This window comes from Girardinichthys multiradiatus, chromosome 20 (genome assembly GCF_021462225.1).
Source record: "Girardinichthys multiradiatus isolate DD_20200921_A chromosome 20, DD_fGirMul_XY1, whole genome shotgun sequence".
NCBI classification, from domain to species: Eukaryota; Metazoa; Chordata; class Actinopteri; order Cyprinodontiformes; family Goodeidae; genus Girardinichthys; species Girardinichthys multiradiatus.
Genome location: NC_061812.1, coordinates 594125 through 620429, shown reverse-complemented (window position 1 = coordinate 620429; position 26305 = coordinate 594125). Strand labels below are relative to the sequence as shown.

Sequence of the window (26305 nt, the reverse complement as noted above, 5' to 3'; positions counted from 1 at the left end):
CCTGATGGGTGTGGTCCATGCACCTAAACACAGACATGATAATTAAACCTGTCCAGCTTGAGTGGCTTCCTGGTGCACATACGGAGCATGAAGGTCTGAGAAGATGTTGAGGATCACCAGCAGACATGGCCTCAGAAACTAATAAAGACAGGATGAAGCGTTGTGCCTGCTGCAGTTAGAGTACTTATAAACCCTTATATTTTTATATGCAATATTTAGATTTCATTTTATATCTCAGATCAGCCAGGTTACTGAGAAGCTGCGTTTCAACAGTTCAATGCCTTCCTTACAACGACCAGCTCCTCCAGTCAGGCTTCCTGCTCACCACAGTACACAGACCCACCTTATCAAGGTGTTCAATGCAGACTGTGGCAGAACCACAGTGCTGGTACTACCGGACCTGAGCACAAGTCCTTCCACTGGCTCCCTGGACCTCAGAGGAGAGACTTTAAAAAAAACTTTGTTTAGTTTCCAAGTCACTGAATGGCTTAGCACCAAAATACAAAAAAGATCTATTGCTGTTGTATCAACCTTCTAGACCACTCAGGTCTTCTGGTTCCAGTCTACTCTGCATCCCCCGAACCAGAACCACACATCGAGATGCTGCATGATGTTGTTCTGCTCCACTAATCTGGAACAAGATGCTGAATCTCTGACTTCTTGAAAAACCCATTAGTCTTGCTTTAATTGTTCTATTGAAACTATGAACTACAACATGTTGGTAAAAGTTTCTACTGGGGTTAAAGGTCAATTAGGATTTTGCACCTTGGAACAGACGCCGTAAAGGACCTCACTGTCCACAGTGAGAAGTAGTTCACTGTAGAAGACCCCTCCCTGACAGACCATGGCTGAGCTGGGCTCTCCTAGAAGAAGCTAGGAGGAAGGTACAAAGCTCCAGGAAGTCTCTGACTGTTGGTCCAGACGTGGACCACACCCTTTTTCATCATGTAAAGCACTTTGAACTGTCATGTTGCTGAAATGTTGTCTACAAATAAACTCCAGCAGATCTGCAGAGTAGATCAGGTCTTTCTGTTCAGTTCAATTCAGTTTTGTTTATATAGCATCAATTCACCAATTCATGTTCTATACAACCTTAAATCTGACCCAAAGCTCATTTAAACTCCTCTAATTTGAAGGTAGAGATGCTGCTTCTGCAGCAGATTTTACAACTTGAGTCATTATTGATGAACTTTTATCTGGTTCTGTTGGGATCTAAAGCAGCTGCTGGTCCTCCTGTAGATCTCACTCACAGATCCCATCAACCGGATCAAGAGTTCCTCCGTTCAACCACAGCGGGCTGGGTCTACGTCCTGAAAAACAACGCTGCTGTAATGGAAAAAGCCGACATGCTGCGAGCGGCGGCCTGTGATTCTGTGAAGCTGCTAAACTAATTATCCTGGACCTGAATCTAATCTGTGGGAGCTGCTCTCTGCTCCACAGCTGATGGATCATAATTAGCTCCATTGATTTGTCTCACAGCGGGGGGGATGTTATCGGTCCTGATGAGGACAGAGTCGGACAGATGAATCCACTCTAAATATAAAATTCATCTGGGATGAAGCCTGTCAGAACAGACCAAGGTTCTGCTCTGATCCGAGGAGCAGGAGGAGTATCAGAAGATGCTGAACTGAGGTCAGACATGAAGAAACCCTTAAAATAAAACATCTAAAACAATGACTGCTGAGCTGAAGCTTCTCCCTTCTCACTGGATGTTGCATCTCGCTGCATGCTGATCCAGGAGGATTTTATGCTGCAAGCCCGGCCCGATGCCACCTGCTGGGTTTCCTCAGATAGAAACTTTTTAACAAACTTAATAAACTGAACTTGACTGAAATGTTTGGTAACTACAAATAAATGGAGGTAATTGACTTTTAATGTGTCTGATTGGATTAAAGGCGCTATAGAAATAAAGTGCAGTGAATATTTTAGCTCATAATTAGGCCACAAACCCTTCGTTTAAACTGCAGTAAAGCTTTAATGCAATGAAACTTTTAATCACAATGAACTTTAAACCGTTTCTTCAGCAGAAAACGTTCTCCCTGTAGATTGTAGAGTTCATATTGGCATCTTGTTAGACCCGAGCAGCGAACCGTTGCAATAGCCTATTGTAATTGCTCGATTTCTTCTTCTTATTATTCCATTACGTGCTTCTTGCCCCAAAACGCACAAAACTTCACCCAAAATTTTCTCCCTGAAGGTTTAATTTTTTCTAGAAAACGTGCGGTTTCAAAAGCTGTGTAATTGTGACGTCACATTTACACCGGCAACCAGCATCGTTGCCTGAGTCCCGCCCCTGACTAGCAGCTGAAGCGGAGCTCCACCCACTTGATTTCCAGTAGAGGACCACGTCTCGCCGGCTGGTTTTACCTTAGATGTTCTGTTGTTGGCTGCAAAGACCCACATGTGTCCATGCACGTTCTGTCGGATAACAGAGATTCATTCATTCATTTTATTTTAAGGCCAATGTTTCAGTCACATTGTTGAAGACAGAACTGGTTTGAAACCTCACATCAGAACATGTCAGGATTTACAGAAAGACTGAAGAAAAATTCAGATTTGGTGGCAAATCTGCAGATGACAGAAATCTAAGTACTTAATGTTGTGTTTTATAAGTTTCATTTTCACATGTACAAAAAGGGAAACTGAGGAGGAGAAATCTCATTATCTGAGAAGGATTGTATGCGAAAGGTGTACTTAACATGTTTTGTGTAGGCCATAGACCTATCACAAATGTTCTAAAGTATACAGGTCACCTTTAATGCATTTCAGGACCACCATTGGTGTCAGTGCAACTGGTTGGTAAGTCATTACGGCTGGAAATGTGGGGTTTCTTGGGCAGGGGGATGAAACACGGATAATTAATAAGAAATATAATCCTTAATTAACTGAACAAATCTTATGTTGGTGTCCACTGAGGAGGCAGCAGACCAGACCAGCTATGTTACTGGGTTAAAGGAGGCCCAAGGAGCACACAGGTGTATCCAGGTGGAAATTCTGACTCTATGATGGTCTGGTAAGATCTAACCTTTGAATTAAACATCAAGCGGAGAGGAGATAAACCTGAACTTCAGTCTGTAGCTCCTCACTTTTATTCCGTGAAACTAATTAAAGTTCAACCCAAAGAAGAGACGATGTTCTACTGACAGCTACAGACTTTAACCCTGGCTGACCTGCATCTCTCCAACACACCACTAAAAGCTCGTTTCATCTTGGAATCAGATCTCCTCCCAAACACATCAGCACATTAAAGGAGCACTCTGACATTTAGAGAAGCACTCAGACTGAAGCTACTCTGCTGCCGGAGCTGCACGAAGCTGATAGGATCAACAGTGAGTCAGAGCTGACAGACATCGGTCTTCTGCAGAGGTCCTACTGCCCACATGTCTGCAGGAGACATAAAAACATTTCTGCAGCAGAAATGTTTCTGCAGAATGACCCATAAGTTCATGTTTCCTGCCTCCTGTCTAATGTCTCTGATCTGCCTGCAGATGAGCACAGGTCTATCAGAGTTTCAAACCTTCATGCTCCTTCACAGCTTGCATGGTGGCATCTAAACACCAGCTGATGACTCTGTTTCACCTCACACAGGTGGAGAAGTCAACAATCTGCATGAACAATACTTCCTGATCTGATCTGCCTCTATTCAAAGCTTCCACAAAGATGTGAACCTACCAACACTTGGCTCCATCAGTAGATGCTCACATCAGTGCCCCTCATCCCACACATCCAGCTGTTGTCACACAAAACTGCTGCAAAGTTCTGGTTCTGCCCTCCATCTTTGTTTCAGATTCTCAGCACTGAGAATATCTCACTGCTGGAAGTAATGATGGGTGTCAGCGTCTCTCTGTTGTTTTTAAACAGCAGTCACACCATCAGCAAGTTGGTAAAACTCCTCCACTGCTGGAGTCCCAGTGAGTCACTGTGAGAAGCTCCAGCCGAAATCTGACCAAGGTGTGTTTTAGGTCACGTTAGAAAATCTGAAATATAGCTGCAGAATAAATCCACTCGCAGTCACCATCCCAATATCAGTGTGTGCATTTCTGCAATCGCAAGGGATGGTCGAGGCCAAATATTTGGGTGTGAGGCGTTCAGGTTCTGCATGGAATAATAATACGGTTGGACAGTTGGACGGACTCTAACGACTCATTAGTCTCACACAGGATGGAGATGTTTAGCCACTGAGATGCAGGAGCTCACAGACAGTCATGGAAACAACATCTTCTGTCAAGATAAGTGGCAAAATGTGGGTTAATCATAATCCATGTCGTCATGGCAACTTTCAGCAATAGTATCACAGTTAAATATTTGTCTGATATTGTTCAAAGCTAAACATGAAACCAGCAGAACTTCATGATGCATTCAAGTTCACCTTACAACCTCAGAAATGTGAGCTCCAAACATCCAGAGTGTTGATTAAAGATGTCCTTCAGTCACACATTAAACAGTTTAAAGTGGAACGGTGCGACTGAAGGTCCATAAGGACCATAAGGGGCTGAACACAGTTCCTTATGAACATCCAGCTCTTTGCAGACATTTAGACCAGACCTGAAATTTCAGATGATCCACTTCATCCTGCTGGAAAATAACCAAACATCACAAATTCACAGAAGGTGAATGTAGGTGAGGATGAGGAAGGTGTTCTTTAACTGAGCGAAGATGAGCTGCTTCACTGTTCATGGTTTAATGCTGAACATCTGGGAAATGTAACATTCATGTCTGCAGACCCTGCCTATCCAGGTGGAATCATCACAGAACATCTTTGCAGAACCGGAACAAATGTGACTTGTTATAACCCCCCCATATTTCCCTCTGCTCTTGAATCATCAGCAGACCTTCACAGTGTAATTGTTCCTCAGCCTTTGGGCCTCAGTGGCTGCAGGAGCAGACGTGATAATTACAGCTAAATTAGGTGTTGATGAAAAGCCTTCAGAGATACTAATGAGTTCTGCTGACTGATCAGAGGTCAGCCTGAACCCATCTCACTGATGCTGGGTGGTGTTGAGCTCCATGATGATTACATGTGAAATATAAGAGAAATGAAGCAATGAATCAGTTTTTATTCCTGGGAGACCTGCTAACATTTCGGTCATTGTTCTTCCAGACCCAGCATGATGTTTGGTTCAGAACATCATTATAAAGACTTTCAGCACTGAAAAAGTCTTTATAATGGGTGGTTTTAGGTTGCAGTGGTAAGAACCCTAGTCCTGTTTGGACCTCCATATCTCAGCCATCCTTTCCATCGGAACCATTGTTCAGAGTTTAAATGGGTCACAGAAAGTTGGACTTTACCTGAACCAGTTATCATTTTGATCCCTTTTCTGGTTTTTCCACCATCACAGTTTAAAGCAGAGGTTTTTTTCAGATTATTCCTATGAATGTTCAGGTTAAAGTGTGATAATGGTTCTGACCCGGTGAAATATTCAGAGCCTTTTAGATTTAAACTCTTTAAACTCTACAGTCTCATCTCCAGCCAGTGTATCTCCCACAGCTGTAGGACTAACAGCCTTCTGAAGGACAGGGACTTTTTTGTGTCAGTAGGTAACTTTACATCAGAGAAACAAAAATCACATGTGGTGTTCCCCAAGGGTCCATCTTAGGGCCCCTCCTATTCAATATCTACATGCTCCCCCTAACTCAGATTTTAATAAACAACAATGTAAGTTATCATAACTACGCAGACGACACACAGCTATACGTTACGATGTCACCAGGTGACCATGAACCCATTCAAGTGCTGGGTAAATGCTTAGAAGAAATCAATGCATGGATGGGCCAACATTTTCTTCAGCTGAATCAAAACAAAACTGAAGTAATAATCTTTGGACCAAAGGAAGAGCGTTTAAAAGTTATCACACAGCTTCAGTTAATACAGCTAGAAACCAGCAGTCAGGCTGGAAACCTGGGTGTAGTGATGGACTCAGACCTGAACCTTCAGAGGAACATAAAGACAGTAACAAGGTCGGCCTTCTATCACCTAAAGAACATCTCCAGGATTAAAGGACTAATGTCTCAGCAGGACCTTGAAAAACTAATTCATGCGTTCATCTTTAGTAGAATTGATTACTGCAACGGTGTCTTCACAGGTCTGCCTAAAAAGTGGATCAGACAGCTGCAGTTGATCCAGAACGCTGCTGCCCGCATCCTCACTAGAACTAAGCCTGGTTTTATTTGACCTTTTTAACAACTGCTTTTATTTTTCTATTTTACATGAATTATTTATTGTTCTATGCACTGACCAGACAGGGTTTCCCATTTAGTTGTACTTGTGACCATAAAGGATGTTCTACTCTATTCTACTGGTCTTTACAACAGCATGTAGGAGTCAGCAGCTCATTGATCACCAATACTGACAGACCATCAATAAGCTGCAAACATCAGATCAGCAGCAGCTTCTCCTCCATCCCGTCACCATTCTAGCAACTGGGAACCAGTCCTACCAGTTACAGATAACACAGAGACCCAGACGTACCCCTGCTTGTCTCCATCCACCAGGATCCGGACCAGAATTCCTGTCACTGCCACCAGTATCGGGTAGTGGTCCACACTCTCCAGACCTGTAACACACAGAGAAGATGTTAGCACAGGGAACCGTTCCTCCTTTAACTACAGTGAGGACCATCCAGAACTCCTCATAACCTCTACCCACTGAGTCCATGTGAGGGTGAAGGCAGCAGCAGATGAAGCTGCACCCAGAAGGTCCTGTATAGCTGCTGCCAGCTCAGCTCACATTGTTGACTCCTGCTGTGAGTTCTGGTGTGACCAGGAGGTGCTGAAGATTACTCATCTGGTTCCCAGGCCTCCTCAGAGCAAAGGAGCAGGAGGTCAGGTTCATCATCTCCTGCCAGAAACTCAGACATGCAGATCTTGTGCTGGTCTGATTTTTAATTCCTCCTCTGACCCAATCCCTTCACTGCAAAACCTCAGGTTCCTGCAGGGAAAGAAACTTTTTTCCACCTCCTCTAAACACCAAAGTTCGTCAGGACGAAGGAGAACTTCCTCAGATCAGGAACAGGAGACTCCACCCATCTGACCATGGAAACCATCTGATCACCAGAGGGGCTTATTAAACTGGAGCGGGTTGAATTAAACCTCTTTCTTCCAGAATTTAACCATCATTTCTGTTCATTCCAGTGATTAACCCCGAAAGCTGAGCGGCAGTGTGCAGCAGAGAGCTGCAGGAACAACAAGAGGGCGGTTTTACCTGGCAGTCTGAGGTTAACGACCCGATCAAACAGGTTCTTCTCAGCTGTCACTCTGTTCAGCACCTGGTTCAGCAGCTGCAGACAAAATGAAACACTAAAACAATTGGATCCAGTCCTTCCTTAACATGGTTCTGTTCAACAGTTCTCCAGAACCTTCCTGAAGGTCTGACTGGAGTGGATCTCACCTGAGCGAGCCTTCTCAGAAGAAGCTCTGCTGACGGGCGGGACCAGTCCAGGAAGATCTCCGGGACCAGAGTGGCTGTCATCTCCAGAACCCTCAGCAGGCTGACGGACAGGTCGAAGCAGGTCGCACACACCTGAGCCCAGATCCACATTACAGGTCAGAACATTTAATTCAGAGTTACATCTATCACACTGAACCAGAACCACAGCCACCTGGTTTCTGCAGTAACAGCTGAAAATGGGTTGGAGTGATTACCTTCAGCTGACGAGTGTCCACATAGTTCCTCTCTGGACGCTCTGCAGCCTGCTGGATCTGAACCAGAACCAGAACCAAACAGAAGGAAGAATTCATTAGATCTGTAATTATGACAAACATTGTTTTCACATAAAAAGCTAAAAAATATTCTGATTGGTCAGAATTTACAGGGGGTTTCCTGAGCTTCATCCTGGGCGGTTTAATGAAGGAATGGAGACCACTGTCAGACTGACCTCCTGCACACTGAAGTTAAAGACCTAAACAGAAGATCTCACAGAAGATCTCTGCAGCTTCTATAGTTTAACATTAGGTTAGCATTAATGTTGCAGAGACGTGGTCCTAGTCTGGAGCTGAACATGGTTCCTAACTGAGCTGTCCAACGTTTATATGAATAATCTCTGAAGCCATCTGGTGCTTCGTCTATCTGAACCGGTTCCACTTTCTCTCTGATCTCGCCTACAAACAGCTCTGAACTGCAGTTGACCTTTGAAATGATCTTAGAGGGTGGAGAACCTCAGAGCGGACTCCTCAGCCCACTTCTTTCTCCTCAAACTTGTTAGAACAGAGACCTGGACCTTTACCTTCAACTCAGTCAATCAATTTCTGGTCCTCAAAGTTTAAATGGAAGTTCTTTCAACGTTCTCAGCTGAACAGCGAGTGTTGTATCTCTCTCTTAAGGTGACCCCAGATGAACAATTCTGGTTCTGCTCCGCCCTTACCTCCTGGATCATGCCGATGAACTCGGAGAAGGCCCAGTTGAGCTGGTTCAGGACGCTGTTGAGAAAAGAGGCGGCCATGTCTTTATCCATACTCAGCAGCTCTGCCATGTGTTTCTGCAGCAGCGACGACGGGCACGGCTCTGGACCAGAACCAGGAGAGGAAACACAATCAGAGACCGGGTTTGGGTTCGACTGTTGAAGAACAGATGAGAAACTACACAGCAGCATCTTGACTCTGGATTTATTAAGGTCCAACAACCTGTGATGACACCATGATCATAAAAAAAAAGACCTGGGAAGAACTCCTGCTGAGATGATCCATCATCATCATCATCATCATGACAGATTCATCGTCCTAAAGCACCAGGAGATTAAAAACCTGCAGCTATAAGATCAGAGATCTCCTGAACTGTCCTTGATTCTTACAGATTAGACCTTTATACCTCCGCCAAGGAGCTCTTGTTTTCAGTTCAATTCAGTTTGTCTGTGTGTGTGTGTGTGTGTGTGTGTGTGTGTGTGTGTGTGTGTGTGTGTTAGGCCATTTAAAGATGAATTCTTATGAAATGCTTTCAGGTTATCTCCCTGAAACTTGTCATCATCTGAGCTCCTCAGCCGTTTCTGCACTGATTAACCTCCATGATTTAGTTTGATCTGTCTGGATCTTAGTGGTACCACCCATCAGGGTCTGGTGGGACTCTAGGATCGGTCTGATCAGAACACCACCTGTTTTGAATTTAAGGGTTTCTCTGGGTTTGTTGATGCACAGCTGCTTTAAACTCAGTCTGAATCACACTTCATCTCAACATAGAGCTGAGCTGCAGAACGTCTCACGCAGCGATTATTGACTAGTTGAAGCGAATGCTTCCTGCTGCAGAAAATGCACCACCTGCACTAACTGCTGAGCGTGCAATAAACATGATGGACAGCACACACAACATACAGAACTTACTCTGGAAACTAGCAATGGACAGATCTCCTGACAGGCATGCAGAGAAGCACACAGATGGAGGTCAGAGAGCATGCAGGAAAATAAGTGACCAATTCATTAAACCACAACAGAAACAGATGCAAAATAAACAGAACACACATGAAGGATGGGATCAAGGTTCTGGAGAACCGGCTTTGGTAGCTCAGCTGGAAGAGGAGCAGAACCGAACCTGAATTTATGGATTTTGTTCAAAACGTGTAATAAGTGAGAAATCCAGAACATTTCTGCTGGAAGAACCTGATCTTTGGGTTAGGTTCTGTTCTGCTTCCAGAAATAAACCTGTTTATCTCCAGAACCCTAAGACACACCACACACACCTGACACACACCACACACACCTGACACACACCACACACACCTGACACACACCACACACACCTGACACACACCACACACACCTGACACACACCACACACACCTGACACACACCTAACACACACCACACACACCTAACACACACCTGACACACACCTAACACACACCTGACACACACCTAACACACACCTGACACACACCTAACACACCTGACACACACCACACACACCTGACACACACCACACACACCTGACACACACCTGACACACACCTAACACACACCACACACACCTAACACACACCTAACACACACCACACACACCTAACACACACCTGACACACACCTAACACACACCTGACACACACCTGACACACACCTAACACACACCACACACACCTGACACACACCTAACACACACCTGACACACACCTGACACACACCTAACACACACCTGACACACACCTCACACACCTGACACACACCTAACACACACCTGACACACACCTCACACACCTGACACACACCTAACACACACCTAACACACACCTGACACACACCTAACACACACCTGACACACACCTCACACACCTGACACACACCTAACACACACCTAACACACACCACACACACCTGACACACACCTAACACACACCTGACACACACCTAACACACACCTAACACACACCACACACACCTAACACACACCTAACACACACCTGACACACACCTAACACACACCTGACACACACCTAACACACACCTAACACACACCTAACACACACCTGACACACACCTAACACACACCTAACACACACCTAACACACACGGGGAGGTGGGGCGATTAAAGCTGTAAATCAGAACTGCTGTAAAAATAAACCTGCAAAAACTGGAGGACAGATTTATTTCTGGAAATTTATCAAAAGGAGCTGAAACTGGATCAAACTTCAGAAACCATAAAAATACCAAAATATATGAGCAGAAGTTGGATGCTTTGAAGAATTATTTCTGCTTTTTCTTGGACATTTATCTTCTCAGACATTCTGAGGATATTTCCTGTTTCATCTTCAGCTGATTATTATTTTATTAGTTAAATTTGTTCATCTCAGGCTGCAGCATCGTCCATAAAGCTCAGAAGGAGACAGATTTAGTGATCTTGAAGCAGCAGCATCACAGAGGGGGTCCGTTAGTAGGAACCAAGACTGAGTGGCCCTAACAAACCTGAGTTCTGGTTTATTCTGGCAGGAAACCTTTAGACCAACACACAGTGTGACAACCATGAACACACCAGCACCTACTCTGCAGGCTGGGCAGGTTGGCGTCCTCAGGTTTGGTTTTCAGCAGGTGAGGCAGACGGGTGTACCTGTAGCCAAACCCACAACCCTGACAGAGAGGAGGAAGAGCAGCAGTTAGAGACATCAGCAGAGGAGGAAGAGGAGAATGATCCAACACTGAGCTCTGATTCTTCTCTGCTTGGTGTGATCTATTAAAACACCAGTAAAGAGCAGTTCTGATTAATGTTGGGTAATATGACATCATTAGACGGAGGAGGGTTTAAAGGTGCTGCTGAGATCCGTCTGCCAGGAACATTCTATGCATTGTAGTTCTATAATCAGCTTCGTTTTCTGTTCAGCAGCTAATGCTAATGCTATGTAAGTTTATTAAATAACGGTTTTATTCCTCCATGCTCTGACATCAGCACAGCCAACCTCATTCATCTTTAAATCACTCATGAACTTCAAATATGAAAACAGCTTTAAGTTTCCTCTCTGCTGATAAAATGCTGGATGCATCTTGAGTTCAGGCTGCAGACTGTAATTTATCCCTAAATGCAGGGAATACTTCGAGTGTGTCATTAAGAGAGGAAAATGATGGAAAATATTACAAACACTGTAAACATAAATATTACTGTAAATACTTCAACTACTACTAACATTAACATTCATCCTAATGGAAAGCTGATAACTTTACATTTAAATGAACAGATTATAGCTGAGAGGTTTTTGGAGATGCAGACAGGCTGTAGTTCAAGTCCTAACATAGAATATTTTTATCACATTAACCACCTCAGCTCAGTTTACACCTCTCACCATTTCCAGATGTGTTCAAATCCCCGCAGAGAGAGACCTGGATCTACTTTCTGCTGAAAGAGGCATGTCCATCAGGAGACTGGACTTTGGTTATGGGTTCTTCATCTGGGATATTTATAGGTTTATAATGGACTGCAGCATCAATACAACATAAACCCTGAAGTCGTCTGTCAAAAAAACTGAAGAAAGAGAAGAAACATCTGCAAACCTCCAGTCGGTCGTGGCAGATGGCCGCTCACACTGAGCCTGGTTCTGGTTCTGCTGGAGGTTTCTTCCTGTTAAAAGGGAGTTTTTCCTCTCCACTGTCGCTACATGCATGCTCAGTATGAGGGATTGCTGCAAAGTCAACACCAGTGACTGTCCACTGTCTCTACATGCTCATCCAGGAGGAGTGAATGCTGCAAGTCACTGACTGGATGCAATCTGCTGGGTTTCCTTAGATAGAAAAACTTTTTATCCAATTTGAATAAATAACTGAATCTGACTGAACTGTTCAATGATTACGATTAATAGGAATGTATGAACCTGACTGTTGTGAAGAACCTTGAGACGACATGTGTTGTGAATTGGCGCTATATAAATAAACTGAATTGAATTGAATTGAATCTCAGTTGAAGGCCTGAGGGGTTGACTGATGGTACAAGAACTCTATTGTGACCACAGTCCCCACATCTGGTTCACTGCTGAACACGTATGAAGACACAAGCATGCATGTGTGTGTGTGTGTGTGTGTGTGTGTGTGTGTGTGTGTGTGTGTGTGTGTGTGTGCTCACCCTCCAAAGTCTGACCAAGATCCAGTTGGTCTGAGCCCAGGGTCTCTGTTCATACGGAGCCAGAAGGTTCCTCATCATGGCCACTCGCCTGAAACCAAAAAACATCCTCTGCATCAAAGCAAGTGAAGCACACCTGTAGGTCTGACCTCACACCTGTACCTGGTCTGGTTTTAATATATATATTATCTATTTATTAAAAATGACATGGCTTTACATGAGAGGAGGACGATTACCTCATTAAAAGATCTGTATCTCTGACTTGTTTGTTTTCTTCTGTAAAATTAATTCTCAGTTTAACTGATAAGAAATCAGATTTTATTCATTTTTAATAATCTTTATTTATTGTCATTGCATTTGTCCTCTGCATTTAACCCATCCCATAAGAAGCGTTTCGGGTCTTGCTCAGGGACCCAAAGTGGGATTTCAACCGGGAACTAACAGAACACCAGCATGCTGCTGTGACCACTTGACTACCACTCCCCAGCTTACGTTGTTTTTGATCAACATTAGTCCAGAGTTTGCTTGTGTCATCATCAGCTGGTCCTAATCCTGGTTCTAGATATATTCAGAAAGACATCAAGACTCACTGCTCCTCTGGGATCCTCTCCACCGCCCTAAGGGATTGTGGGTAACAGACATAGCTGGCCAACGCCTGCATCAGGGAATCTTTGATATCTGAGAGAACAGAGACACATTAGTGAAGGAGATCTGAGCTGAGACAGTCAGAACAACATCAAGATGCAACCCCTACTCCCTGCAGCGCCCCCTGCTGTGTGGACCACAGGTCATGTTGATTGTACATCAAAGGATCTGAGTCTAAAGAATGAAACATTCATGTTCATGTCTTATTCCCCACAAACAAATCTGGTAGAAAAGAAGAATATTTGTAGCTTGGAGTCTGATCAGCTCCAGAATATTAAACCTGACTCACTTCAGAACCTCCTCAGCATCATTCTCCGGACCTCCTTTTCCATCAAGAGATATAACTCATTAACGTGTGTGTGTGTGACATTTAAAATGTCCACTGCAGCTGTTGTTGGTTTGTAATTAATCAAAAGGCCTCCTGCTTCCATGTGTGAAAATCCACAAAATGTTCTCAGCATCCAGTGATGTCAGGATGACAGCGATTGCTGTTTTCTGGCCAATCACTGATTACCGATCTTTAAAAAGCCTGGGCTGACAATTCCAATTTTGGCCGATACCAATTTTCTTTATAACTGACACCGTCACCTGTCATAAGGTCACAAGGTCACAAGACACCTTCAATGTTCCAATCTTATATTGTCAACAGCTGTGAACCGCACACATGCAGACTTGACCTGGTGGGCGGGTCTGTCAGTCAGCCCTCTATCACGGCACAGCAAAGGGGGTAGTGGGTGATTTCCAGACCTTTAAGGAGGTAGATAAGATCGGTTTCACATGCAAGTATTGGCCGATCACCAGTCACCCAAAATTAAGGAAATTTAGGCCAATTGATCAGCCGGTTGATCAATCGGTGCACCCCTACTAATTTGGTTTGTAATTTTTATGTTTTGAAGGTTATTTTATAGTGTCAGAATTAATAAATTTTAATTAATGAACAGTTACTTGGATCAGAGCTTTTATTTTGAAAATACGTTTTATTTGGGTGGGGGTTCATTTTGAAATTAAATATCCAGGGGGTGGAGCTAATTAAATAAATCGATAACCATTAAAATAATAATAATAATGATACATTTTATTTGAGGTCACCTTACTAATAAATGAATAAATAACCAATAAAACAATAATAGCAATCCAGGAAACAGTTAAAATCTGTGTTAAGGTGAATAAGCCAGTTTGAACAGTTGTGATTTTAGCTAAGAGAAGAGAATCTTTATTCCTAACAAGTAGAGGAAGTCAACCGAGGTGCAGAACGACTGAAAGCCCCACTGTGACAAGAAGGGCAAAAGGAACAAGAAGATGAGTTGCAGAGAGAGATCTGAGAGCTGGAAGCATTGGTGCCATGAAGATCAGCAGGGGCACGGTTGTGGATGCACTTAAATGTGAGACTTTAAATTTTAAGTTTATCCCAGCCTCTATGGACAACCAATGAAGATGCTGTAGACCTGATGCGCCCTCTTAGGGAGTACAAGTTATCACACGAGTGAGTCGGGTGTGTGTATTTTACATGCGAGCATCTGAAGAAGCTGGAGTTTCTGGAGGGACTTATTGGGGAGACCAAAGAGAAGAAAACTGCAACAGTCAAACCAGGAAGTGATGATGGACAAGATGGCAGCAGCACGGAGAGAAAGAATGCAGACCAGGTAAAATAATGAATATGAGACTGAAATGAGAGAGTACTATCAAGTATGACACACAGACCCTTTACCTGAGGGGAAGGATGAACGGGGGAATTATCACTATTAATGGAGAAACTGAAGTTTGTTAAAAGTGGAAGTTGTGCCAAGGAGCAAAAATCAAAGGAGGACCATGACCTAATCTCCAGAAGACGGTCCGAAAAGGAAGTAGGTGGAGTGGAGGAATTACGTTTGGAGGAAATGCAGAGTTGGGTGTCATCTGCGTAACAATGATAATTAATATTATATTTGGGGGGAACCATTTTACAATAAAGCTCCCCTTATAGATTGCTAATAAATAGTTTACAGATATGTTATTAATTCATCTGTTAACACATTACAAATCATTAAGTGTTTATTTTGCATTAATTATGGGGGGAGAAAGAGAACCAAATTACCACTTTCTTGCTAAATAGTGAGTCAAATCTGTTCACCTGTTCATGTAGAACTGCTATTTTAAATATTTGAGACAAAGTTATCACCTTGTAAACAATTTGTAAACAGATTTTGTAGCATATAATATATTCTACTTAATTACTGCATTATAAACACTTCTTAATGATTTGTAATGTCTTTACTGATGAATTAATATCATATCTGTAAACTATTTATAAGCGACCTATAAGAGGACCTTATTGTAATGTGGTACCATTTGGGGAACATATGGCCAAGAGGGAGCATGTAAATGATGAATGAAAGGGGCCCTAATACGGACTCTGGGGCACACCTGCAGAAACAGGAAACAAACGTGAAGAGCGGACTGGGATGGACTGAGTGAGACCGGAAAGATATGAGGTAAACCAGGAGAAGGGTTTATGGCCAATGGGAGGGTGGGTGTGGGGGCAGCCGAAACCAGACGGAAATTGTTCATAAAAACTGGTTATTGACGACAACTACTTTCTGGAGGTTTTCTGAAATTAAAGGAAGGTTTGATATTGGATGAAGATTACTGGGATCTGCACCAGGCTTGATGAAGAAGCGATTCCAGTGTTAAGGGAAGAGTGGATAATAGTAGTTATGAGAAGAACCAAGGAGGGGAGACCAGCTTTAACGTCAATTATGGAAGCAGAGTGAAACTGGAAAATAACTGTCAAGAAGACAGCTGGGAGAATATAGAGTCTCCTACAGAGTTACGTTGTTGGTGGATATAAGAGATCCTGAAAACAGAAAAAGGACATAAGAGTTGAAAAAGTCAACGGAGTTCAAATGGGAGGGGATGAGTCGGAGAGCAAAAAGAGACTTAGAGTAACCAGGACTAGAACCGATTAAACCAGGGTACCATGATGATTTAGCTGAGACAATGCAGTCCTTATGAAACTAAATATGATTAATGTGAAGTGTGTAGTGAGGCTGGTGAGCGTAAACCACGTTGCTGAAGGAGAACCTGAGACAGATCAGAGTTTGACTGGAGCAAATGTTTGAAGAAGTTTATGGAGATTGACCATATAGTAAGAAACAAGTTCATCAGGCATTGAGGAGCTGTGAATGAACAGGAGGTCAAATATGGCAGATGAGAGAATGTCAGGGTTATTATCATGAATTTTCCTAAATCTAATTAGTACAGCTTCCATTTACAGTACAAGAACTCAACATATGATCAGAAAGGGGAAACAAATCAGCTTCGCAGTGAGTAGAGATGACACCAGAAAAGCAAACCAAAGCCGAGATATGACCCTTAGAATGAGTTGGGAACTCAATGTGTCGGAGTCCAAAACTTTCCAGACAACAAGTGAAATCTCTGGAAAGGTCATGTGGAAGTCACCAACAATCATCATACTGAAAGAGCCGTAGACCCAGGGAGCCGTGGATCCAGAGAGCCGTGGATCCAGGGATCCGTGGATCCAGGGATCCGTGGATCCAGAGAGCCGTGGATCCAGGGAGCCGTAGATCCAGAGAGCCGTAGATCCAGGGAGCCGTGGATCCAGGGAGCCGTGGATCCAGGGAGCCGTGGATCCAGGGAGCCGTGGATCCAGGGAGCCGTGGATCCAGGGAGCCGTGGATCCAGAGAGCCGTGGATCCAGAGAGCCGTGGATCCAGGGAGCCGTGGATCCAGGGAGCCGTAGATCCAGAGAGCCGTGGATCCAGAGAGCCGTGGATCCAGGGAGCCGTAGATCCAGAGAGCCGTGGATCCAGGGAGCCGTAGATCCAGAGAGCCGTGGATCCAGGGAGCCGTGGATCCAGAGAGCCGTGGATCCAGGGAGCCGTGGATCCAGGGAGCCGTGGATCCAGGGAGCCGTGGATCCAGGGAGCCGTGGATCCAGAGAGCCGTGGATCCAGGGAGCCGTGGATCCAGGGAGCCGTGGATCCAGGGAGCCGTGGATCCAGGGAGCCGTGGATCCAGAGAGCCGTGGATCCAGAGAGCCGTGGATCCAGAGAGCCGTGGATCCAGAGAGCCGTAGACCCAGAGAGCCTGGTGTATTCAAATGATTGGAAGAGGGGACGGAGACAGGGAGGACTTTCCACTGCTTCCAGTGAATTATAGCCGCCCTCCACCCCTCCCCGAATCATGTCAGATGTTAAACTCAGGTGGAGTTGCTCAGGGAGACCAAGTCATTAGGTTGTTGACACAATTTAATCAAGCAAAGGAAGTCTGACTTCCAGTCGGACAGGAGATCTTGGATGAGATGTCCCTCAGCAGTGAGGGAGCACATGTTTAATAGACCGAAGTTAATGTTAAAGTTACCATGCTTGTCGCTGACATTGAAGTTCACCAGGGCCCTCGGTGGATGTACCTGCAGCAGATGGAAGTGAAGAGCCACAGGTGGAGGGACAGCCAGGTAGAAGCAGAGTCCTGAATGAGAGCTGTCGTCAGGTGGTGGATGATGCATATAGCAGCCTAGGTGAGCAGAGGCCACACCCACACCCTGTGGACCCGCATCTTAACCAGCTCCAGGCGCCGAGCACAGATGGTTTAACACAGACTTTTTCTCAGATACGTAGTTATCATCGAACAAGTTAGAAAAGTTTAAAACTCGGTGAGAGTCGGCGCCACGTTCACCAGCTGAGGGACGTTTCCTTCAAAACTAAATTTAGATTAAAATGAAGTGACTATTCAGTGGTTTTTGGAAGAGAACCAGCGGAAGAGGGTTTATTTCACACAGCAGGGGGCGCTATGTCAAAACTGAAGAGTTCTGTTGATGACTGAAAACCATTAAAAGCTCCTGAGGTACACAGGTAATGTTTATTTCATAGAGATTTTATGTTGTAATAACACTTGATCATCATCCAACCCTCTCGTCTCCCAGCCTGTCAACATGTGTGTGTGTGTGTGTGTGTGTGTGTGTGTGTGTTCCCCGTTACCTGTTCCAACAATGCGTGGGTCTGCAAAGTGCTTGGCAAAGATGGCGGCGAGCTGCGTCAACATTTCTTCATAGCCTGATGGTAAAATTAAAGGTTATTTATGGGAGAGATGTTGCATGTCAACGTTCACACACACATCCGTGTTTTACTATCTTTATGAGGGCTTTTCAGTTACTTCCATTCATTTTCCTTGATTTTTAGTGCCTAACCCTAACCCTAAAAATAAACTCACCCTAACAATAAACTCACCCTAACACTAACCCTAACCCTAACACTAACCCTAACCCTAACACTAACACTAACTCAATTCATACCCTAGTCCTAAACCTAACCCTTGTCCCAAGAACAGAATTTGAAAAAGTGAGGACCAGGAAAATGTCCTCACTTTGCGATAAAAATATGAAAAATGGTTCTCACTCAGCAACGAGTACAAGAACACACACAAAGCAGCTGAAGCAGCAGGCTCAATCCGACACACGGTGCTGTAATCCTGTTAATGGACCTGATCACACCAACCCTGCCCGCTGTGAGGTGATTCACTGCAGTCAACCAGGTGGCGTTGTGGGCGGAGCCATTCTGAGCCACGGTGACATCAACACAAATCAACATGATGTGAACAGAACTCAAGGCTGGTTTCCATGTTGTCATCTGCAGGACTACAGCTCCCATGATGCCATTGGTCATTAGATCTTGGAACAATGGGATCATCAGATCACACCAAACGTCCCAGAATGAACCGTTACGGTTTCAATAAAGAACCTGAAAGAGGAACTGGTCTGGAACCAGTGAACAGGTTCTGGAGACTGTTCTGGCCGGGTGCGTCCATTTATTTAAATGTGAGTGTCAGACTGTCTCTGAAGTATGATCCGTTATGAGCTCGGAGCTTCCAGCTGACCCAGTCTGCGGACCTTGAGCTCAAACCATCATACTACAGCAGGTGAGATGATCTGGATCACCAGCTGAAGATTTAAGGGTTCACAACAAAGAACGGGACTGAAAACCAGAACTAGAAACAGTTAGCATGCTGGGCCATACTGGGGCATCTAAAGTCTCATTCATGGTAACATGACAGTTTTAATGAGATCTGCATGAAATATTGTTAAATGTTGTCATAAAGACATCATCATGGTTCCATCAACATCTTCTGTGACCTTTCAGCCACAAGGGTCTACGACAGCAGAGCCTGAAGGCATCAGCCCAGCAGTTCCTACCCGGTTGTGTTGGTATCAGAACCTGCTTCAGAACAACTCCGCTGGTTTTACCTGGCAGCTCCTCCATGCTGTTGGCAGGGCTGAAGTAGTTCTTCAGGGCGCTGTACGCGTTCATGGCCACATTCAGGTAGAACTCTGGCGTGAAGGCGAACAAACAACCCGTGTTGTCGGCGTGCTCGATGGTCCGGATGCAAACACACAGCAGCCAGTAGACGTCCAGCATCTTCTCCTGAACAGAGACAGACGTCTGGAAATCAGAGCTGCAAACTGATCGGATCCAAAACATTCTGCAGTCAGACGGAGACGATGAATCACCTTGGAGTAGATGGTGGCGTTGATCCAGGCAAGTCTGCGGCTCAGGTGGTTCAACTTCTCAGCAAAAACCTTCTGACTCTTCTGGAGCTCCTCCAGGATGTCTGCACGCTGAAACACACACTTCAGAGTCACTGGCTGCCTTCATCAGCAGAACAGAACCATCAGAACTCAACTTGAGCTCACACAGACCACTGCTAACAGATCGTTTTCTCACATTTTACTCTTTCTAGGTGTGTGTGTGTAATGAACATCTTGTTTTATTCTATAAGCCATGATGAATGCAGATATATTTGATGTTGAGGCAGAAAATGAAAACCGTTCTAAATAATGAAAGAATATTTAATGGAAGAACTCTGCAGCAGTTTGTTGTGGTGCTGCTGGGCTCAGGTGGTCACCTGATCAGGACCTTGTTAAGCAGAAGAAGGTGTGGTGAGTAGGAAGTGAACATGGAGATGCTGTCATTCATGCAGGGAAGATGATGTCAGAAATGTAAAGAAGCCAGTCATTACTGGAGCATCTTTAATCATTTACTTTTTAATTTCTAGTTTAATAACTAGTTTAATTTCCTTCAGTGTGAAGCTCAGATGTTTCATGTTTAAAGTGAAATGTTCTGTTGGACCTCATCATCAACACAGGAGATCAAAGATTCTGGATGAATTTAGAGTCACGCCTCCTCAAACTGCCCTCTGGCGCCCCCTGTGGGACCGAAACACTGAACACGTCAGCAGAAATGTTCTCACCCTGGCAGGACAGCGAGCGATCTTCTCCTCCGTGTCCTTCAGAGCCACGGCGTATTCATGGACTTCATCTGCCACCACCACCATCTGCAGGGAACAGGAACATGTTTACTGCTGATCAGTTTGGATCAGCAGGTTCTGTTGCTGTTTGACTGAGCTAACATCTTGTTTCTGCAGGTTCTTATGGAGCTGGGAGAGAAGGTTCTGACAGACCAGGTGAAGCAGTGGACGTTCAGCCAGAGCACCTGCACAGCTGCAGGCAGACACAAACTGGACTGCTGCTTTCCTCAAACACGGTGAGAACCTCTCTGGGTCTGTCTGCTCATGAAGACCTGCATGAAGGTTTTCCTCTGCCTGTCAGGTCTCTGATTGGTTCACACAGCTGAGGGCTCCCTGAGCAGTCATCTTCATTCTGCAGAGTCATGTGATCCCTGGCTCCTGTTTGTTCTCATAGACATAAACATGTAGATGTTGCCCGGAGCCCTGAAGCATGCAGCTCCATCGTCACCATCTTGGAGACAGCTCCTCTGCTCGGCGTGGACCAGCAGCAATGAAGACACCACAGAGAAAAGATGCCAGACCTCTGAGCTGCTCCCAGTTGTTACAAGGAGAGAAAATAAAAAACTGAACAACTTTCAACAGGTGAGAAGCTGTTTCCTTCTCATCATCATTTGCTGATGTCGATGACCCAAATGAACCTAACAGCTGAAACTGAACCATGAACATGGTGACACTAATGTGACTGCATGGTCCAGCATTCTTCAGATTTAGTTCTGGATCCTACAGACTCATAATTTCTTCATAAACCAGACAGTTATAGAATGTCTTCACTACTGTCTGCACCATCTTCTACTCTTCCCATGTTTCTAAGAAAGCTCTGGATGAGCAAGAACCTGACCTGGACTCCACTGACCCTCCGCTCTAAAATAAAACTACTGGATTCAGAAAAATGAAATATACTCTAAAGGTTTCTCTCCATAAAAGCATCAGTTGATACCAGAGGAAACACAGTTCCTCTTTAGTGATGATCATCTGTTGTTCGTCCTCCATGTTGGTTGCTGCTTTCTTCCCCCTGACTGGTAAGTCCATAACTACTCAACATTTGACTCGCTTATAACAGAACGAACCCTCCAGCAGAACCAGGCCCAGGCCCAGGCCCAGGCCCAGGCCCAGGCCCAGGCCCAGGCCCAGGCCCAGGCCCAGGCCCAGGACCAGGCCCAGGACCAGGCCCAGGCCCAGGCCCAGGCCCAGGCCCAGGCCCAGGCCCAGGCCCAGGCCCAGGCCCAGGCCCAGGCCCAGGCCCAGGCCCAGGCCCAGGCCCAGGCCCAGGCCCAGGCCCAGGCCCAGGCCCAGGCCCAGGCCCAGGCCCAGGCCCAGGCCCAGGCCCAGGCCCAGGCCCAGGCCCAGGCCCAGGCCCAGGCCCAGGCCCAGGCCCAGGCCCAGGCCCAGGCCCAGGCCCAGGCCAGGCCCAGGCCCAGGCCCAGGCCCAGGCCCAGGCCCAGGCCCAGGCCCAGGCCCAGGCCCAGGCCCAGGCCCAGGCCCAGGCCCAGGCCCAGGCCCAGGCCCAGGCCCAGGCCCAGGCCCAGGCCCAGGCCCAGGCCCAGGCCCAGGCCCAGGCCCAGGATGAGCAGCCAACCGCTGTGTTTGACTGGCGGCTGGTCCTGACGTATTTTCAGCAAAGAAAGAGCAGTATGGCAGCAACAGCTCCCCCAGTGGTTTCCTCCAGTAGTGAAAGAGTTAAACAGAGAAGCTTTGGTTCGGTTAGGTTCTTTTATTATTTCAAGTTATTTTACTTCATTTCAATACATATACCCCAAAGTTACACTGGCTACAAGATCATTTATGTGTATATTGAAATAAATAAGTGATCGGAATGTCTTCTGTAACTGCTGATTGATTCTGACTTTAATAAAACAAACCTAAAGAGAACCTAAAACACAGCAGAATCTAGATCGAGGAACTGTCACTGCAAACCGTCGAGGCATAACAATATTTTATTTAATAAGAATCTTCAGGTAACTGATATGAAAGAGACGCCTTTTAAGGTAAATCTAACGGGTTGGCAGAAAACTATAACTTTACTACAACACAGCGCCATGCGGTGGGCAGGAAGGCATCTATGGTCACATGACCTCCTGATCAACCAGACTGACCTTCCCCAGCTGCTGATGGACGCTCAGGTTGTACATCATCACGATGCCATCAATGATCTCCAGCAGAGACTTGTCTGTGATTGGCTGATCGGGCTCCTCCTGCGGTCGCCCCAGCAACAGGCCGTCTTTTCCGTGGCTCCCTTCGACTAAATCAGAGAGATGAGACAGAAGGCAGGAAGTTAAACAGTGCCAACAGGTCCAGTGACCAGGGTCCACAAGTTCACGGATGTTCTGGACATCTTGGGCATCACTCACTGTCCTCCTCGGTACGCTGCTCCACAGCCAGGGTCCGGACCTTCACCTTCTCTGGTTGAGACAGCGGCCGTCTGGGCGTCATCAGGCTGACAGCGGCCGTGCTCAGGAACCGGTTGGCCCGGCCCAATGTGGGAGAACTCAACCAGCTGGGCCTTGCTAGAGCTCCACCCATTGCTGCTGCTCCAAAAGGCCTCTGAAAGGACAAGACCGAGCAGGAGAGGAGAGGACAAGGTGTTTTAGTGATCTGCTTTCAGTCTTCTCCCCATCTGCTGCTTGCTGGTAGATCTAACAGGTCTAAACAAGCCTGTGTGGTTCTGTTGGGTCTTCTGGTCCAGAGCTCAGGTCTGGTCTGCAGATGACGCCCTGCACAGCTGGATCATGTCAGGAACCCTGTGGTTCCTCAATGATAATCAAACCTTCACTGATCAACATAACAGACCTGAGCAGCTCCGCTTTCCTCGTCTTCATCCAGGTCCTCCATGGATGTGGCCTGGATCTCTGCAGGATCGATGATGATGTTGGCCTTACTGGCCAGGTCATCTGGAAAACAGCAAGCAGTCTAATCTGTGAAACTGGAAGAGATCCTGGATCAGTTTGTCTCAGAAGACATCAGAGAATATGTTCCATCTACAGGTTCCACCAACAGAAACGAATCATCTCTGAAGATTCACTCAAACTGTAACAGTCTTTACCACAGACTTTCTGATAAAGAGGATAACAGAACCTCCTGCTCCTCAGCAGACCTCCCACACATACAGACCAACAGTCCATCCTGGAGAGGTCCTACAGGCTGATTTCACCAGGGAGCTTTAAATCACAATGATTAATGGATGCAGGCAGCAGGAGGAGGTCAGGAGGAGGTCAGGAGGAGGTCAGGGGGTTATTAGAGAGGGTGGGGGACAGTTTAGGTCTCCTAACTGTAACTATGAAGACTGCAGAGCAAAACCTTGTACCTTCAACGCTCTCTCCTGGGTTCTCAAAGCTTTGTGTGAAATGTGGCTCACCTTTGAGCGTCTTCTTCAGGTGGGACAGGAGCCCCCCTAGTCTCTGCAGGTCAAAGTAGTCCACCTTCCCATTGTAGAAGAGCTGAGGGGGGACGTAAGCCTCTGGAGAGAGAGGAGACAGTCAGAGTGAAGCCGAGGTAACGAGGGACAGACAGAAAGCGCGTTAATTAGAGCTTCAGACTAACAACAAAGGTACAGATCTAATTAATGACAACACAGAGCAGTTGTCATTAATTAGCGGTTTCTATGGTTCTAACGAGCTCCACAGTCACAGTTTTATTCTCCAGGTCGGCCTGAACTCCCTCAGCTTCTCTGTCAGGATGATCCTTCTGTCCAGGTCCAGGTTGACCATTTGATGATCGAACTACACTCACTATTCCAGCAACGTGAACTTGATTCCTGCATGCAGCACCATCCCATGACAGAACCCCCACCATGTTTCGAAGATACATGAAGACTTCTTCTCTCCTGACCTTCTCCCACAGAATGAGGCTTTCTTTCAGCTTTTACGTTTTCAGAGTTCTGGCATCACTGTCACCTACCACTACCTGCAGTCACTGAGTTCCTTCAGATTACATCTTCTACACAAGAAGGGATCCACCTGTGTGCTCCTACCTCTGCTCCTGTAGTTCATCCTGAGTTCCAGCTTCTGCTGGAAGAAAGTATTCACTACAGCCTCTTCCATCCTCTTTGTAACATCTACCACCACCTGTAATCAGACCTTATCTGGACACCAACCCTGCCCATCACGTCCTCATCACCTCTGTTCCCTGCTCCAACATGTCCATTGAGATCTGCTCCAATCACCACTCTCTCATCTCCTTCTGTTCTCAAACTTCTCCTTCTCCTCCAAGTCATATCCTACCTGTGGGGCATAACCACTAACAACAGTGAACATCACACCTTCAGTTTCTCTGACACCGTTCTCATCTCCAGAACCTACCTGAAAAACTCCTCCTTCAAGATAACTCCTACACCATTTCTCTTCTCCTCCTCACCATGGTAGGATTCTGCTCCTAAGCCTCTAGCCTTGCTACCTTTCCACCTGGTCTCCTGAATATGTCCACCTTCCTCCTCTCCATCATGTCAGCCAACTCTAGCTTCTCCTGTCATAGTCGCAACACTCAAAGTTCCTGCTGTCAGTCCTAGACTCCTGCCTTTCCTCTTCTCTCTCTGCATACGAAGACGTCTTCCTCTTCTTCTTCTTCGCTGACCAACAGCAGCATTTATCCGACCTTGGGAAGTAGGACACGGAAGCTGCATTTCCCAACAGACTGAGACCAGATCTGGGTTCTCTGCTCCATCACATGTTCAGTTCAGATCCTGTTTTTTCTAGAAAACATCAGATTCATTCTCAATTCATGACAGCTGACCTTCTACTAGAACAGCTTCGGATGGAAATGATCACCTGAAGGATGATGCAGATGTCCAGGTTCTTCAGATTTACACAATGTTCTACATCTGAATGATCTTCTCATTTTTGTTACACGCTACAGTTGAGAATAAACCTCAACATTCCTCTGGTTAGGAGTCAAAGCTGAGGTTCATGAGGAAACACCACCACGATGTGGTCCATGAAGACTGTTCATCTTTAAAATCCCTCCTGGTTTTATCTCATCTATCATCATGTTGTTTGGGATGAACTTCCATCATTAATCATCTTCTAGTTGTCGTCAGATGTTAGGTTTTCTAGAACCATCATTAATCTCTGCAGCAGATGGTTTGTGTTTGTTCCTGAAGATACCTTCATACCCCTGATGCTGCTGATGATGATGATGATGATGATGATGGGATCCTACCTTCACTGCTGAGGCTGCTCGGACTCGTCCTGCTGCCTTCATCCCAGCAGCTCCTCACGGCGGTGATGAGGCGGTGCAGGAAACACACCATGTACTCTGGAGGACACAGAGCTGTGGGGTGCTGCTCAGACACACAAACACACACTGTGTGAGCGTGAAGGACAACAAACAGGTAGTGGATCAGAGCTTCATCATCAAGGTGACTGTGCTGCTCAGTAAACACCTCTGAAGCACACTGAACACATCTTATAGTCATGTGATGAGAATGCTTCAACAGGTGGCGCTATTGGGCCATTTCAACTCAGTAACTGTAAATGTTCTCAGTCCTTCAGACCGAGATCTGGTCAGACTGATCCAGTTAGATGAACGGTCTGATAAAACATGGACTGAGTGATGCTGCAGTGATGGTTCCTCACTGATGGTTCTTACCCCTCGGTTGCTGGCATTTTCCTGCAGGAACTTCCGGAACTTGTTGAGGAAAATGTAACGAGAAGCCTCTCCCTGGAAGAGATGGATAGAGATGTTTCTGTCAGAGCTGGGAAACAGGTGGAGCAGAACATCATCCTGATCTGATAAATCCTGGAGTTACTCACAAAAGTACCTCCCAACCAAAGCCTTACATCATCCTGAAGAACTAGCAGAGGATGAACCTCTGAGGGTTTTATTACTGCCCCTCCATAACTCGCTCCT

At 45.7% G+C, this 26305-nt stretch overlaps 1 protein-coding gene across 6 annotated transcripts in view; it reads right to left on the bottom strand.

The window, feature by feature from the left end:
• LOC124856502 (E3 ubiquitin-protein ligase RNF123) overlaps positions 1-26305 on the bottom strand; it is a 74532-nt gene that overhangs the window by 31569 nt on the left and 16658 nt on the right. For 5 of the 6 annotated variants that reach the window (XR_007035360.1, XM_047346978.1, XM_047346979.1 and 2 more), the window contains exons 20-38: positions 26045-26116; positions 25616-25736; positions 23817-23918; positions 23252-23352; positions 22813-23005; positions 22558-22703; positions 20408-20491; positions 19668-19775; positions 19404-19581; positions 18142-18216; positions 13111-13198; positions 12524-12611; positions 10959-11043; positions 9310-9336; positions 8361-8500; positions 7642-7698; positions 7388-7519; positions 7202-7277; positions 6470-6554 (exon numbers count right to left, since the gene is read on the bottom strand). Coding sequence is in view for 5 of the 6 variants with exons in the window: in XM_047346978.1 (XP_047202934.1) it covers positions 6470-6554; positions 7202-7277; positions 7388-7519; positions 7642-7698; positions 8361-8500; positions 9310-9336; positions 10959-11043; positions 12524-12611; positions 13111-13198; positions 18142-18216; positions 19404-19581; positions 19668-19775; positions 20408-20491; positions 22558-22703; positions 22813-23005; positions 23252-23352; positions 23817-23918; positions 25616-25736; positions 26045-26116 (1958 nt within the window). In the remaining variant the exon portion in view is untranslated. The remainder of the gene's footprint in view (positions 1-6469; positions 6555-7201; positions 7278-7387; positions 7520-7641; positions 7699-8360; positions 8501-9309; positions 9337-10958; positions 11044-12523; positions 12612-13110; positions 13199-18141; positions 18217-19403; positions 19582-19667; positions 19776-20407; positions 20492-22557; positions 22704-22812; positions 23006-23251; positions 23353-23816; positions 23919-25615; positions 25737-26044; positions 26117-26305) is intronic. The other variant, XM_047346980.1, reaches the window with a different exon arrangement.